This window comes from Nuphar pumila, chromosome 12 (assembly GCF_984573655.1).
Source record: "Nuphar pumila chromosome 12, dmNupPumi1.hap1.1, whole genome shotgun sequence".
NCBI lineage: Eukaryota > Viridiplantae > Streptophyta > Magnoliopsida > Nymphaeales > Nymphaeaceae > Nuphar > Nuphar pumila.
In genome coordinates this window covers 2,360,238-2,377,739 of record NC_143260.1, presented here as the reverse complement: position 1 = coordinate 2,377,739, position 17,502 = coordinate 2,360,238, and the positions used below count along the sequence as shown (strand labels likewise).

Below are 17,502 nucleotides of genomic sequence, written 5' to 3'. Positions count from 1 at the left end.
CCTCTTTTGTCTATAAATAAAGGGGTTTCTCCCCATTGTAAAGTATGCTTCTTTGAAGCCTTTTGAGTGGAATATATATATTTTTCCTCTTCTTTTGGGTGCCTTACCACTTTAAGTGGTTGTGTTGTTCTTTTGCCCATTAGTGGCTATTTGTGTATGTGCGTGCTCTCTTGTTTTGCTCTTGGAGACTTCATCCGGCACTTCATTACACACATACCCCTAAAGTTTCTTTCTTTTGAGATGATTCTCCATGGCAGCAACCCACATAAGGTAGTTAGAATCTTTGAACTTGAATGAGAGCACCGTCACGAGTTCCTTCTCAGCCATCTTTGGAGGAGAAAGCTACAAGCAACACTTGAAAATTACCACAACCACGAGCCACAAACAAGTACAATATGATACCATGTAATGAAATCACAAACAAAAGTACTCACAATGCTGCTAAGAGCATACAAGAAAGTGCTTAAGCACAAGCCTACAAAGACAAAACACTAGCCACCAATGCAAATACAAGGCCACTAAAGTGCATTCACAATAGCACACAAAAGAGCACAAGCAATATAAAAAATAATATTTTATTCAATATAAAATGCTTAAGAAAACCACACAAAAATATATGGGAGAGATCCTATATAGAGAGAGAACAAGGAGAGCAAGAGTGCTAGTCCATCTAGCCACACTAGTTGGGCTAGTAGAAGGGTTTCAAAAAAATGAAAAAATAAAAAGTACAAAAATGCCCCTAATGGGCATGACCTATTACAAATACAAAATAAAAAATACATAGGAATTCTAAGAATATATATATATATATATATATATATATATATATATATATATATATATATATATATATATATATATATATATATATATATATATATATATATATATATATATATATATATTGGTAGCTGCAAAATGCTTAGGTACTAAATCAGTGGTCAATCGCGCTGGCCATCCATCGCACACATTGATGGACAGTCGCGCAAAAAAAAAACATCAAAATGACGAGTTTTTCCGCCGAAGGGGCATTAGCGGCCACAAAAATCGCCGCTAATGCATTTTTCCTCCCCGAGCACTAGCGGCGACAATTTTGTCACCGCTAATGCCCCTTTGGCAGAAAAACTCATCAAAAACGCGATTTTTTGTTTTGTTTTGCACTGGCCGTCCATCAACCTGCATGATGGACGGTCAACATGTTTGACCACGGATTTAGTACCTATGGATTTTGCAGCTACCAATCACTATATATATCGCTACAATTTAACAAGAACATCATATAATTGGAATTCCTTATATTGTGGAGAACTTTCAAAATACATGTTGCCCATGCTTATAAAGTAGAAAAAAAATTCCACGAAGCAATTCTGGTCATTGCTGTTTCTAGTGTTTCTTGAGTTCAGCGTACCTAAAATGTGGACCTTTGTTTTTACCTATGTCACACGGACTCGGCTAGGGGGTCGACGCACCTGCGTCGACACACCCCGACACTGGTGCGGACACGGGTGTGGCTTCGGACACGGTCAACCAAGTGTCGGACTCGGTCAACACACCGGGGCCGAGTCTGTCCACATTTTGGACTCTGTTAACTTTGACTGAGTCTATTTTTGTCTTTTTAAGGCAAAAAACTAAAAAAATGAATATATATATATATATATATATATATATATATATATATATAGCCGAGTCTTATTATTGTTATATATATATATAGCCGTGTCATCGTGCCCAAATTTTTTTAAATTGCGCCGCACCCGCACCCGCACCCATGTGACATAGTTTTTTACCTTCTAAGTGTTGATTCATGGTTATGGGACACAGATCAGCGAGGCCAGGAACTTGGATAGAGATTTGGTGGAAAGTGACCTGATCTTTGCTGGTTTTGCAGTGAGTACCTTCAAACAGATTATCCTTTTTCACTCAGTATTTTTGCTCACTGTTTGTACAGACTGGCTGTTCTGATTGCACAATGTGCAAGGTCATGGTGATTGCTTGTCAAATGCTAAGTGATTATGGTTGATGCAAATTTGGTGGTTCTAATTTGGTATTACTGTTTCTTTAACTATCAGGTTTTCAATTGTCCTATTAGAGCAGACTCTGCTGCTGTTTTGTCTGAGTTGAAAGGATCATCCCATGATTTGGTAAACCACGTAAAATCTCGTACTGGTGTATTTCATGGTTCACATTGTTCCTAACCATGGTTTCTTTCTAGGTGATGATCACTGGAGATCAAGCCTTAACAGCCTGCCATGTTGCAAGCCAAGTTCATATCATTTCTAAACCAACATTAATTCTGACTCCAGTGAAGAATTCCCAGGGGTTCGAATGGATCTCTCCAGAGGAAAGTGAAATAATTTCTTACCGGTGAGCATCTGGTAAAGTAACTTCAAATTTTGTGGCAAAATTTGCTTAAGCATCCCCTATCATATCTTGGATCTTTCTATGAAAATAGCCAAAAGTCAATTAGTGCCAGAGATCCTCACCTGTTTGACTTTTCTGGGTCTACTTCCCCTGCCCATCTGGAGCACTACATGAGAAGAACCTTGGGTGCAGGCCTGTTGTGAGCATATCGTGCTCTGGCAACCTATGGCTATCCATACCCATCCAGCCACTATGAACTTAATCCGTGTTTAGGTCACAAGAATCCAATACATCTCACTGATGTGAATCCATCTGCTCCCATGGTCATCGTAAGGACTCATCTATTTTGTTATGTGTATGTTATATTCCCATTGGTACTTGAAAGAAATGTGATGAGCTGCTATGAAATTTTGCATCTGAGCAGAATTTAGGAATGCCAGTGATGTTTTCTGCCAAAATATGAACGATTGCTCCTTACATGTCAGTCATTTATGCAGCCAGAATGAAGTGGAATCTTTGTCGGAGTCTTTTGATCTTTGTATTGGTGGAGACTGCTTTGATATGTTGCAACAAACTTCGGCTGTCCTCCAAGTCATTCCATTTGTGAAGGTGAGCATCCCCAGGGTTGGGTTGATACTTCTGTTCATATATTTGTTTCATCTAATAATATATTTTCCCATGACAAATTTAGGTCTTTGCAAGGGTTGCCCCAGATCAAAAGGAACTTATCACGACCACTTTCAAGTCAGTCGGAAGGATGACTTTAATGTGTGGAGATGGGACAAATGATGTTGGGGCTTTAAAGCAGGTTAACATCCTAACATGTTCAGTGCTGCAGAATCCTTCATATCTTTGGATTAGTATAAATTAAGTCTGATTTGCCATGCATGTGTGCATCCTATGTGGAACTCTTGCCAAAAGTAACAATTTAGTGCTACAAAGCAAACATGAAATTAAAAGGAAGAATTGGTGATTACTGTCTTTATGGTGTTTCAAGTTTTAGTCTGTGCAGTTGGAGTCTGCAACCTACCTGGGTCTTTCAACCTGAATATGAGGTTCGAAGAGCTGAGGACTTGGTGTTGGCAATTTTTTTTTTTTCAATTTATAACCTGAAGAAACTGCACCCAGCATGAAGACCTGGCTGTGCTGGCTCAGCCTGCCATACCTATGGTCATCATGCTGGTGGTGTAAAACTCCGAGGCTAGGACCCCTGCCCCTGGGGCCTATGCTGGGCATTGGCTTGCGCAGAGGGGTGATGCCCATGGGATCGAACCTTGACTGCCCGTCTATCAGCCAAGGCCCCACCCCACTAGGCCAACCCCCCTTAGAGCATGTTTAAGTCTAGGTTGATATGATAATTCACTGTTACTCTAAACATATCCCATGAAGGCTATGCTACCAGGATATTGAAACATAAAACTCATCATATATACTTTTTAAGGTTACTACATTGGGATATTATGGTGGAAACTAAAATATAGTATCCTGCTAGCACAATTGAGATGAAAAATTCTAGTCAAAGCCATGTTACCTGTTTCTTATGTACGTATCCCATTGAAGTAGGCTAAAGTCCAACATCATGTATGAACTTCAGGTTTGATGCACAGATCCTAAAGCCCAAACCTTTTTAATTATCATAGATCTTTTGAATTTTTATTTATCGTGCATGTGCTTTAGGAGTTGGTGCTTATTAATCTGGCCTTGCAGTTAGTAGCCACACTTCCAGTAGTTAAAGTCTTTCTGTTCTCAGGAGGAATATTTTAGATCTGAGCCTAATATTTCTTGTGCTAAACACATTTTGCAGGCCCATGTTGGTGTTGCCCTCCTGAATGCAATGCCACCAGCTCAACCAGATGATTCATCATCAGCACAGTCTTCCAAGGCTGATTTGAAGGTAGGCAAATCAAAGAAGCCAAGGCCAGGGATGGAGCCACTGAATCCGAATGGAGATGAATTTGGGCAGAGTAAAAATAGAGCCGGTCGACCATCCAAGGCATCAGAATCAGATTCTCTTGCCACCAGTAATCGCCACCTAACTGCGGCTGAGAAGCAGCACCTCAAACTGAAGAAGCTCATGGATGAGATGAATGAAGAGGGTGATGGCCGTTCACCACCCATTGTCAAGCTTGGAGATGCATCAATGGCATCACCATTCACTGCAAAACATGCTTCAGTTTCACCCACACTGGACATAATCCGCCAAGGTCGGAGTACACTTGTAACCACACTTCAGATGTTCAAGATTCTTGGCCTCAACTGCCTGGCCACTGCCTACGTTCTGAGCGTAATGTACCTGGATGGTGTTAAACTTGGTGACATTCAAGCCACCATAAGTGGTGTCTTCACAGCAGCATTTTTCCTCTTCATCTCACATGCTCGGCCACTTTCCACTCTCTCGCCCCAGCGACCACACCCCAACATATTCTGTGCTTACGTCTTTCTTTCCCTGCTTGGTCAGTTTGCCATTCACCTGTTTTTCCTCATCTCATCGGTGAAGGAAGCCGAGAAGTACATGCCTGAGGAATGCGTAGAGCCAGATTCGGGCTTCCATCCCAATCTGGTGAACACCGTCTCTTACATGGCTAGCATGATGATTCAGGTTGCAACCTTTGCTGTAAACTACATGGGTCATCCTTTTAACCAGAGCATAAGGGAGAACAAGCCTTTCTTTTATGCACTTGTGGCAGCACTCGTGTTTTTCACAGCTATTACATCTGATCTGTTCAGGAGTTTGAATGATTGGTTGAAGTTGGTACCTTTGCCTCAGCCTTTTGGTGCGAAGCTGCTTGGATGGGCAATGCTCATGATTTTGAGTTGTTTTGTATGGGAGCGGACACTACGGTGGGCATTTCCAGGGAAAGTTCCAGCATGGAAAAGGCGGCGAAGGCAGGCCACGGTAGCACAAAAGAAGGACTTGTAGTGTATCCTAGTAACCATCTCGTTAATTTAACCACAATTTTCATAGTTTTTTTCTTTGGAGGGTTTTATCATCATCATTGTTTAATTTACTTTAGAGTCATGCTTGGTAAAAGAGGGGTTGGAGAACATTTTTTATTTGCAGATCGTTGATAGATCTGTACACCTAAAAGGCATGAAACTGTATTATTATTTTTCTCTTTTCTTTCTTAGGGATTATAATCCAAAGTTGTACCAAAAAGGCATGAAACATATTTTGGCATGCGTGTTGCTGTAGCCTTTCACTAGTTTTCTGAACGCTGAGTAGCTGAACTGTTGCATGACAGCCCGGTTCAGATCTGGTTGGGGATGGTCGAATAGTTAAAAAGCTGCTCGTGGGTGCTGTTTTAAGCAGTTTCAGATGCTACAGAATTTTGGCTCATCTTGCAGGGATGGGGCCCCTTTGTTGATTTTATGTAGGAAAATGGAGATTTTAATGAATTCTTTGCATCCAGAACAAGGAACCATTGAGTGGCTGTTTTCAAATGAGTGGTCTTGGATCGCTAATGCCTGAGCCGTAAATCATAGAGGCCAATTTCTTGGATCAATTCGAAGTTAAACTGTAAGAACAAGCACCCGCATGGAACGGATCTGGCATGATGCAAAAACAACAGGATACTGCATGGGCGGACAGCAATTTAGTGGCCCTAGTGAGTGCATCAGCAGCGCCGTTTATGTTGGGTTCCACTGGTGGCTGCGGTGGATGGTAGAGGCGATTATCACAGACGGTAGTGATGTCTTATCACCAATACATGGTTTATTGGATACAGGCCACTTATATAGGCTACAATGTCAGGCCCTACTAGAAAATAGTCTTGTTATATCTCACGATACGCAGCCAATCGCTGCTCATCCTGGGGCCCATAATCATTCTCACATCCAGCACTAATCCCAATTGAATTTATTGCAATTTTTGTCAATACATTTAAGGAAGAAAAGAAAAAAAAACAATTTATTTTCACTTATCATGATTTAACATGAATTTATCAAGTTCCAGTTTTAATTTTTCAATCCACCCAGATCTTCCTGAGCCTTTCTCAAGTAAAGCAAAATTTGTTGAAAATAAATATCCCAAAGAGGTATCATTGCCGAAGATATCTCAAGCATGAAATTCGTGATGAAAGATTAAGTGCTTGAAGCTTTTTCAGACTGGTGTAAATGCGCTAGATTGATGCATCTACATGAGATGTCATTTCATTCAAAGCAAGGACCATCATTTTGTATTGGAAGGCTCTCTCCACTTCTAGCAGTTCGACAATGCAAGTTACGACACGAAGGCAACCAGCAACCAGTCCTGGTGCTCCCATGCATAGTCCCACACTGTCCCTGGACAGGTTTAGTAAAAAGTTCTCTAGGAGGATCTTCTCCAAGGCAAACAAAGATAGAACAATGCCAATATGCCACATAAAATTGATTTAGAATCTCTCTCTCTCTCTCTCTCTCCACTTTTTTAGGACATTCACTCTCCAAAGAGCAGCAAAAGAAAAACTTTGGCGTGCGTGGGTCCCACCGAAAACAGAAAGGTTTTTCTTGGAGGGAAATTATCTAGCGATATCAAATGCGCCCTTAAAAGTATAAACTGCCAAGTAATAATCGAGCTAGTGAAGCCATTAAAGTTTAACAGCTGATATTTGAAGAAATAATCTTACGAAGAGTCTACCTAAAACTTTGTCTGCAATTTTATCAAGAACTTTTGTGCATTACATGGAAATTTTCCCCAAGCATCGAGAAAAGATCATAATAAAAGACGAATCTGCTCCCTTTTCGTTTAATCCCTAGCTTCATGATCATAGTTGGACTACATACAATATAAAGACAACTGGCGCGAATATTTGAATGTTTAGGTTCCTATTCATTCTAAATTTTGATAAACGTTATGAACTGAATGCTTTTATTGGGCCCCAATAAATTAACCATCTGGAAAAGAAAAGGAATCATCCTGCAAAAGGAAAGAACAAAATAAAACTCCAATATAGGAGTATATCCCAACCAGCATTATTGATCCATTGAAAATCGTTCAGGACTGGAAATATTGTATACATATGAACAACTAGGTGTCCTTGATTATCGGAGGAAATCAGTTCCCATGCACCAACCTAATCCAGCTGCTTGTCAATCTCTATACTCGAATTGCTTCCACAATTTCACTCCCTTCAGTTCAAACGAACTGGCAAAAAATCCATGATCAATTGTATTCAACTGATAAAAATTGACTCCCACCGAGTGTGCGCGGTGGTGCGGCCTGGGCTTGGATGTCAATGACTCTACCCGGGGTTTACATCGCGAGGGGCAGGCCCATTAAGTGACTCATTTCTCGTCAAGGGGCATAAAAAAAGTGTTCAAATATAATTCAAATATCTTACAATAAAATGTAGCCCACAAAGACTTTGTTGATGGGACGCCACAAGTTCAAAACCCACGGGTGGCGTCTCTTGCGGAAAGGTCGAAGCTGGGTGTACTCACTGGTGGGCAGGGGGAACCTCAAGGGTTTTACCAACCGGAGATCAACCAATGTGCGGTGGGTGATGTTTTTTTTTTCCTTAGACTATCTAAAAAAATATATTATTAGGTGTCCATTTATAAGGCATTCTAGAGCAGCGTGACAAATATCATAGATATTTTGTACATATCATAAAAACATGATGCAGTCCAACGTACTATGATATTTTTACAATATCATTAAAAATGTGAATGTCATAATTTTATCATGATATTTACATTTTTAACGATTTTTTTTTTATAAAAAACTAATGGGTGAATTTAATTTTAATATGTTCTATTGTTATTTCTTCTTACAAATATATTTTTCCTTTATTTTTTTTGATAAAAACGCAAGAAGTATAAAAAATGCTCGACTTCTCCTGGGATTTTGCATTCCAAAATGTCATGATATTTGTCACATTGCTTCAATGCTACCGTTCAGCTAATCAATCTAGAAGTAGGTATGTAAATGGACTGGAGTCGGTTCGGATGTAGGCATCATTGAATTCGGCCTGATAGAATATTGTCTAATTGGATTTGGATTTAGATGACAAGTCAGATGGAAAAGGTAAAATGGTATCCGGATCCGACTAGCTAGCTTGGATACATTTCATATGTATTCGGATTTGGATTATCTATCAGATCTGGATTTGGTTTGGATTCAGATAAATATTTTATACCGAGTTCGAAACCAATTATTGATTGGGTGTAATGATACTCTCTGGATCCATTCAGGTACATTTTATATGCATTTGTGTTTGGATTATCTATAGGATTTTGAGTTGGATTTGTTTTCTCAGATTAAGAATTGGATATAGTACTGTATCCACGAATCTGAATCCAGTTATTAATCAGATGTCATATGCTCTATCAATCTATCTATCTATCTAGCTGTATTACAGCTTTATAATAGGGATACACTACACCGGCAGTCTAGCTTTACCTCCGGCCCTCATATTATATATATTCTTAATGGAAAATTACACAAGAATGACGTGTCCTGTGACAATTTATTTGTGTCCATGTGACAGCTATCTTGAAAGGGCTTCCTTGACCAGAGTGATCAGTGTTTGGCTGGTCAACTATCCAAACCAGACCCAAGAGCAGGGATGTAACCGAGTCCAACTTAATCTGATGCAGGTTAATCGCATTTGGATTTGGATTTGGATTTGGAGTCAGATTCGGACAAGAAGCTGCATACTGAATCCAAACCCGATTATTAATCTGATTCTACTTTCTCTACCGGAACCATTTTTTAACTGTCCATCAAATGTAGTCAATACCACATCCAACTAATCAGTTGTTGCCTCGAATCCAGATTCGGATGGTGAAAAGCTCGTACCAAATCTGCTTTTTTACATGTAATCGGATGTCCATCAAATCTGCATATTCTGATGCAAAAAGCCAAAACCAAAACCATATCCTCACCTGATTATAATCAGATATGGTTTCAGTCTGGCTAAACAAAGTCGGATATTGGATAAAATCCGGTCCTTTGGCATTGTCTCTGTTGCCCTTCTAACCGCCCACAGTTAGTGAGTCAACACCTCTCCATTCCATGCTGTTCAAAAACTCCATCTCTGAGACGGACGGCTCTGATGTAACCATTATTAGCAAGCCGAGGCGAGGCCCCCTGTAGTGGGCCCCACGCGGTAACACACAGCTTCTCAATAGAAATAATACACACCTGAGAAAAAAGAGAGAGAGTACACGAAACAAGAGGGCCCGCGGAGCTGAGAAGGCGGGCCCCAAAGTCTGACTACGTTGCCGTCACGTCCGGGCCCCCACCCTCTCTCTGTCTCGTGGGGCCCGCTGAGCATGCAATGCAACAACAAACACGCACGTGTCTTAAGGATTCGTGTGGGCTTGTTGGACAGCTGTTTTCCTCCATCTAAAAACAAGGCCATTTTCGTCCGTCACAATAAATAAATAAATAAATGATAAATCTTTCACGGCATCAAAAGTCAGGCGTTCCCATTTTGGGAAAGGAGAAACGTGGGCGCCTTTTCCTCAAATGACGCAAATAGCCTCCGTCATATTTTTTTTTATTATTATCTAATTCAAGAGCGGCGTGGGGGGAGCAAAGCAAGGCTATGAACGGGCTGGATTTAGAGAGAAGTTAGATGGGGGGGGGATCACGGTCACGGTCACGGGCTTTACTTGCCCGTTACAAAGCCAATGACATCTCCTCCCTGTGTAAGCTCATTTTAACAATTTAATGAGTTCTATATGGATATATTGGATCCGCTATCCAATCCAATTCTAGATGTACGGCTTCGAATAAGATGGGTAGGACTAAAATGGTATTTTCACGACATTTTAAAAATTGGTCAAGGGTAGATTCGGAATAATTTGAGAAAACGGTCGCCTGCTAAACTACAATTCTGCACGCTCCCCAATCCAAAATTCTGAGAAAAAAAAAAGCTTTTTTTTCCGCACGCAACGCGTTTTGGTTCAGGAAATATTTTTAATTCTCTCTCTCTCTCTCTCTCTCTCTCTTTCCACGCTTGACCTCTTCGCCTCGTCTTCCTCTGCTCTATAAGAACCCCAACCCTAAACCAAGCTTCCCCTCCGAGCCCAATTCGCAGAGAAGCAGAACGGGGAGGAAAACATAGTAGTAGTAGAAGTAGAAGGGATTGACTCCACACCGTCAATGGAGGACCGCGTCCACCCAGTCGCTCCCGAGACCACCGCCCCGCCGAAACCCAACCCTCCGTCGCCGGATCAGCGGTCGGAGAGAGATTCCGGCGAGCACCCCACTCCTCGCCCGTCTCCGGACATTCCTCCGCCCCCGAGCTACGTGATCCAGGTGCCCAAGGACACGGTCTACAGAGTCCCCTCGCCGGAGAACGCCCGCCTCTACAACAAGTACTCCCGTCCCCGCCGCCGCTGCTCCTTCTGCCGCGTCCTCTGCTGGATCGTCTTCTTCCTCATCATCCTCATTGTCGCTCTTGCCATTGCCGCCGGCGTCCTCTACGTCGTCTTCTGGCCAAAAGCCCCTTCCTACTCCATCACCTCCCTCTCTATCAAGGGCTTCAATGTATCCCAAACCCTGATCGCCTCGCCGGAGTTCGACGTCTCCGTCCGGGCGGAAAACCCTAACAAGAAGATCGGGATCTACTACGAGAAAGGGAGCGACGTCTACGTCGCGTATTCCGGCCAGCGGCTGGCTTCCGGCCAGCTTCCGGCATTCTACCAGGGCACGCAGAACGTGACGGTCTTCGCGACGGTGCTGACGGCGTCAAACGTCCGGCTGTCGAGCGCCGTCCATCAGGCTTTGATACAAGGGCAGAGCGACGGTCAGGTGCCTCTATTCGTCTCGCTGGACGCCCCCGTCAGAATCAAGGTCGGCTCCGTTAAGACGTGGAAGATCACCGTTAAGGTCCGTTGCGACGTCACCGTTGACAAGCTAACGGCGGACTCGAACATGGTCAATAAGAGCTGCAAATACTCCGTTAGGCTACTATGACGGTTTCCGTAAACGGACTTGTTGGTTCCGTTTGTTATATTCATATTAAATGATTATTTATTAGTTTTTTGTTTGAATAATTAAAAATAAAAAAGGAAATCATATACATACCCAATTTCGTCTCTCCTTTTTCCCTGAGTTTGTTTTCTATTTTTATTCTTGGATAATATACGTGTTGTTTCCCCTTTTTTTTCATATACATGTTTTTTATTTTTTACTTTGAATAAATGGCCGCCTTTGGACGACACGGCTTTGTTTCATGTGGATTCCTATCTACGTTGATGAATTTTTTGGGTAATTCAATAAAGAGTACATAATTTCCCGCAGTCGATTGTACCAAACTATCTAGTTCGAAATGATAAGTTCAAGCTTTGTCTCGTGCTGGTTGTGTTCGATATGGCTCCTTGGGATTATCATCAAGCTGTTTTTGAGTTGTGAAATTTTGCGGCAACGTGAGTTTATGAACTTTTTTTAAGCCCATTTTCAAAGCATGTTTTCCACTAACAAGACCGTTTAGTTACGAAAAACACTCAAAAAATATACTAGGTGTTTTCTACTAAATAGTATTGTGTGCAGACGACAGTTGAAAACACTTAACGGTTCAATACACGATGGTATTAAATAGGTAAAGGCTTTTCATTCCTGTTTTACAACGGCTAAAAATGCCCGATGCCATCTTTTTCACTTGGGGTTTGGTTGGTGAGAGTGAGAATCTTGTAACATGTAAAGAGGTTTTTAGATTACCCAAAAGTGGGATATATTGGGATATTCCTTTGTGCTCCATAAGATCTTAATTTTGGACGTATCAGTTACCAGTAAGGCGTAGGTTCAGTCCTGGCCCCAAGGGGAGGAACTACGTACGTACTGTCCAGGGTGTCCAAGTGCCCACCCTCACCTGAAAATCCCCGATAATGCTGTGCCATTAATTACCTCCCTGCCCCCAACTCACCTCTCTCTCCCGTTATATATAGTTATATGCCCACCTAACTTGGATTTCTGGCTCCGCCACTGCTGGCCCCTTTGGACAAGGTTTTCACAAATTCAAATAGCTTAATTACAAAACTAGATAGAACAAATTTATAGGGACTGAAACTTCACCAAACTCATGATTTCTGTCTGTAATCTTAATAGAATGTTAAATTGCCTGCCCATAAGATATTCTGAAAAAATGGCATGAATAGTGATGCTTTCTCAGTAAAACTGCTAAAATATTATGATATTGCGGAAAATTTTATTAATTATCTTGAAATTTATGCTCTTATTGGAAATATCTCCAGACAAAAATACTTTTATGTTCTTTTACATTTTTATTACTTTTTACACATTTTTTCTGTTTTTTATTTATAGTTTAATGTAATATCACTGCATATGAGAACTGGAAATATGAGAAGTACCGTGTGAACCCAGATTTTCATTGTCTTTTTTTTCATTCTCTTCACTTAATTCTGACTGTACTCATGTGATCTGCATGCTTGTTTTTTTTTCCTTCGACAGGGAAAGCTGGGATTAGTCCGACCCCTACAAGTTATACAATCATATACCATTGGGTTTCAAACTCGTCATTATCCCAACACAAGGTGACATTCACTAACTGCTCCTGCCCCTCCCGTTGGTAACATGCTTGGTTTTATAGAAACCAGCTCTTGGATCATCCTACTATGATGCATACGCAGCATTTTTTAGGGCTTGAAAATCAATGGTTCCAAAATTAAAGTGTCAACGGGTCAGGTTTGGTTCAGACTCAGGTGGAACCAGACACAGATCTGATTTGAGATTATGGTATAAGGTCCGGAACTGGGTCTAATCGAACCCACAATAAGAGAAACCATACCCGTATCCTATAAGGATTACATGAAGTACACTAGGATCCCACCTGGTAAAACAATATATTTTTTTCATTTTTACATTGAAAAATTATGGATCTAATTAGTAGGTGGTGTAATTGGGTTGGGATTGGTATGAAATTTCAGAAACCATACCCGGCTCCATATATTAATTGGGCCCTTTGGGTCCCACCGGATACTAATCGGACCTTCTTAGGGTTTGGTACGGGTGGGGGGTCAAACCCAACCCAATGACACCACCTACTAATGAACACTCACCTTAATATTATAATGCAAAATAATTGATGAACTTGGTTGCTAGCTAGGAGCGATCACAAGCATCGATGATATTGTGAGAAAATCATTATATTTTCAAAGGATGATATGATGCCAGAAAATGGAATATACTTTGAATATATTACACTTTTAAGACAACATTAACATGGTAAAAACATATTCTTTGCTGTTTTTATATTTGTACTTTTTTTATATTTTATGATGAACTTGGTTGCTGGGAGCTCAGTCACAAGCATCGCCGATATGTTCATACGGTTAAGTTAAACCCAAAACATGAAACATTTCCAAAATATCTCTTATTGTTGATGTACAGTGCTTTTAAGCCAACATTAGCATAGTGTTAAGTTTCCAGTGGGCCCAGGGTAAAACTGGGTTTGAAATTAGGTTAGGGTTAGGTCGGTTAAGTCAAAAGAGATTTTATGTCAAAAAACAAGTTTTGACAACAACAACAACAACTAGGCCTTCATCCCAAAACAATTGGGGTCGGCGATATGAACCAACAAAGAAAATTATTATGGGTCTTCCACATGAATCCTTCTCCTCCATTCATTTCTATCCAATGCCATGTCCTCGGTGAGGTTCAAAGCATTCATATTCTTTCTTATCACCTTCATCCATGTCTTCCTAGGCCTACCCGACCTCTTTTAACTAATATATTTTCCCATTTCTCCATCCTTCTAACTGGAGCATCATTCTAACTATCTGACAGACTTTAGAAAAAAAGTAATTTCTTCTAATTGAGCTCAAATTTAGAGGGTAGACAGGAGACACATGGGGAAACACATTGCAACAAACTGCACGTTCAAATTCTACTCAATTGGAGATTTATTGGTGATCGGACTGCAGAAAATCTGCTCAGATCTGGTTTTCTGTTTTGATAGATTTTGATAAATAGAGTGGTTTTCCTAATTGATTGAGAGTTTATGAATGATTTTTGGATGGTAGGCCCCAGACATGTGGATTGAGTTAGAGTTAAAATTTGACAACAAAACTTGTTCTGGTTAACCAGATATGACCTAAGAAAGTCATAAATTGTACAAATCTCAGTGGACCTACACATTTTTATTAATACCAAGAATATCCTTACATAGATCGGCTTGAAGGATCCGATCCACTTGGTCCACTTCATGAAATGGATCGTGTTTGAGTGCGTGGACCTTGGTCTAGTGAATATGCCTTGGTAGAAATGGGTTCATCATTGTTGATTTGTTTTTCTCCTCGCTTCGCTCTAACAAATGTACAATTCTTCTGGATATGTAGCATTCAATGGATCCCCTCCTAATGATTGGGGGCATGGGACTTGGATCTAAGCTTGTAATACTTGGATTCATGTTATTTGGATCAGGAGCTAAGTCTGCAAAATTTAGGATCACATGATCTCCTCCCTCTTGAGAATTGCCAAGTTCTTTAGGCAATATTCTAAGAGTTGGCTCTATCTAATGGTTCTCTTTCGAGAGGAGTTTTTCCCATTTAAATATGCATTGAGAGAGCAGTGATAGCAGTTTGTGAAAGTCGCCATGTGATGAGACAGTTGCAAGTTCGAATCCCACTAGTATGGGTGGTTGAATATATAACTGCCTCGTTGTATAGCCACCAGTAGGACTAGGGCTGTGAACAGCTTAGACTCCTGCATAAATTGGTGGATCCAAACCTGGATTCACCTAAGTGATGCAGGTATCAGATCTGTATTCAGGTCTAGCTGGATTTTTCATAAGAAAAACTAGTACCCAGTAAAACAATATTTTTAAAGTTGTTTACATTGAAAAAATTGTGGGTCTTAATTAGAATTCAGGTCAGACCCGGGTTTGGTATAAATTTTCATAAACCATACCCGATCCGTTGACACCCCTAAGTAGGACTTATCTTCTGAAAACTAGGAAGGGGCCTTAATCCCTCAGTTTGATCATTAAAAAAAAGGTAAACAATGTAAATGGAATTCTTATAAACCATAAACGTAGTCATGATCACAACGCAGTTGGGCAATCTTATATATAATATACAATAAAAATAATATAAGTTATTCAGTGCCATTATTGGAGCAAAAAATTCTCAAAGATAGGGATGGCAGTGGGGCGGGGCGGGGGACAAGGTCTCCACCCCGCCCCGCCTCAAGATTAGAACCTCATCCCCAGCGGGGATGGATTTTAACCTCCACCCTCGTCTTCATCCCCGTTCCATGTCCTACATCCCCGGTTCAAACGGGGATGAGGCAGGGAAAAGTGGCAGGGACGGGGCGGGGCGGGGAAAAGGGTATACGTCCATCCCTGCCTCCATCCCCGAACGGGGATGGATTTTAACCTTCGTCCCCGCCTCCATCCCCGTTTCATACCCTTCATCCCCAGTCCAAACGGGGCGGGGCCCCGCTTTCCCCGGGTCCACTGCCATCCCTACTCAAAGACTTGAGGCTTTGGATACACGACGGAGACCATTGACTATTTACAATTTCATTCGTCACTAATAAACGGACGCAGCTGTCACTATTGAAAAACCCTGGGTGGACCCACTTTCACGCTATCTTACGTGGCCCACCTCTGAAAACTACCGACACAACCGTGCACCAGTTGTCAAATGCTTACTAATCAAATAGTATTTGTTTGAAAACTTATATTTAAACACAAGACTTTAAAAAAAAACCTCAATTATAGATCCAATTGGGTCGGACTTTGGGTGCAGACCATAATGGTTCTTGAATTTGAATCTCACTGTTCCTATGTTTTATCTTGTTTTTAATTTAAAAAAACCTCATATATGTCCATTTTTTATCCCGTTTTGTAAAATTAAACCCGTACATATTGTTCCATTATGCCATTTTTTCAATTGTCTTTTTTAATGTGAGACCATTCCATTAAAGTATTCAGTATTTAATGATTTTTGTTGTTTCACACTAACTATGCTTGTGAGGTCTAAAACTTTGGTTTGCAGCAACCAACTTCAGGGAGTATGTGTTGGCGCAAACTGCAATGAAAAACAAAACATACCAGAAGCCACCATAGTTGATTCGGACGACGCGAGTGCTCAATATTCTCCTCAGCCACTCGACGTCCACGATGAGCTCAGACCGTCAAGTCGAAGGTGAGCAAAACCCTTAACCCAAATAAAAGAGAAAGCACTAAAATCAAGCAACCATGCCTCTCTATTTATAGCGGGAGGAAAGTGAAGGTTACATACAAGGCATTCATGCATGTCACATGTATGTGACATCAAAAGAAATTACCAAGATTATGAACTCCAACCTACCTAGGGAAGTGGAGTTCTCGAACTTGGTCATATGTTAAGTCTTCCAAAAATGCTAAGCATAATACTGCATTTAATTAAGATTTAAAAACTAAAACACAAGGTTTGTTCAAAGAACTTTCTTTTATAAAGTTTAGAACTTAAGAAATTTCCTGCATGGTCTCAAGCTATGTCACATGGGTGCGGGTGCAGGGATGCGGCACTTCCAAAAAACCTGGGTGTAGGGGTGCGGCAATATATATATATATATATAGTCCAAAAGTTAGACATAAATGACCCTAGGTGCGTTGACTGCACCGAGTGTCAGGTTGACCACATCGGGTGCGGCACCTAGTTGGAGAACCCTTGTGACATATTAAAAAAAAATTCTTGGCAAATTTTTTTAAGTCCAAAAAATTGAACCAAAATGAACTTGATTGCGTTGACTACACCCAGGGTCGTCGGGTTGACCGCACCCGCACCAACGTCGACGCGGGTGCAGCACCCTGCTAGCCGAATCCCTGTGACATAGGTCTCAAGCTTGTGGATAAGAAGCTCTCCCTCTGAAAGGAGAAGTATGGACCTCTTTACACCTTAGGGTTGGCGGCTAATCTAGTTTGGTGCGATTAAGGTACTTGTGCAAACCGATTCTCCATCTACTCTGCTAGTTGGTTACGGGCGGGGACAAGAAGAAAACAATGGGATGGGGACAAGAAGAGGAAGGGGACAATCTGTGACTGGTAAGAAAAGAAGGTTGAAGTACTATGGATAGCAGAGCTTTTGTTTAAAAACAAAGGAGAAGGGAGAAGAGAGAAGAGGGAGGCCATTCCAGTGTGACTTGGCTGCTTCCTTCTTAGGAGTTTAAGACTAGTGAGACCAGTTCTCCAATTTTCCAATTTTCTC

At 41.1% G+C, this 17,502-nt stretch overlaps 1 protein-coding gene and 1 pseudogene across 2 annotated transcripts in view; both read left to right on the top strand.

Moving 5' to 3' along the window:
* The window catches only part of LOC149819633 (putative manganese-transporting ATPase PDR2), a 53,896-nt gene extending 48,127 nt beyond the window's left edge, over nt 1–5,769 (top strand). Inside the window, exons 17-22 of the mRNA XM_089983623.1 lie at nt 1,822–1,887; nt 2,070–2,141; nt 2,213–2,364; nt 2,859–2,970; nt 3,053–3,169; nt 4,166–5,769. Of these exons, the coding sequence (XP_089839749.1) occupies nt 1,822–1,887; nt 2,070–2,141; nt 2,213–2,364; nt 2,859–2,970; nt 3,053–3,169; nt 4,166–5,281 (1,635 nt within the window). The 3' untranslated portion in view covers nt 5,282–5,769. The remainder of the gene's footprint in view (nt 1–1,821; nt 1,888–2,069; nt 2,142–2,212; nt 2,365–2,858; nt 2,971–3,052; nt 3,170–4,165) is intronic.
* Nucleotides 5,770–10,374: 4,605 nt separating this feature from the next.
* Nucleotides 10,375–11,381, top strand: LOC149819632 (NDR1/HIN1-like protein 13 pseudogene; annotated as a pseudogene). Its single transcript, XR_016426602.1, has one exon. The product of XR_016426602.1 is annotated as an NDR1/HIN1-like protein 13 pseudogene (transcript).
* Nucleotides 11,382–17,502: the final 6,121 nt, after the last annotated feature.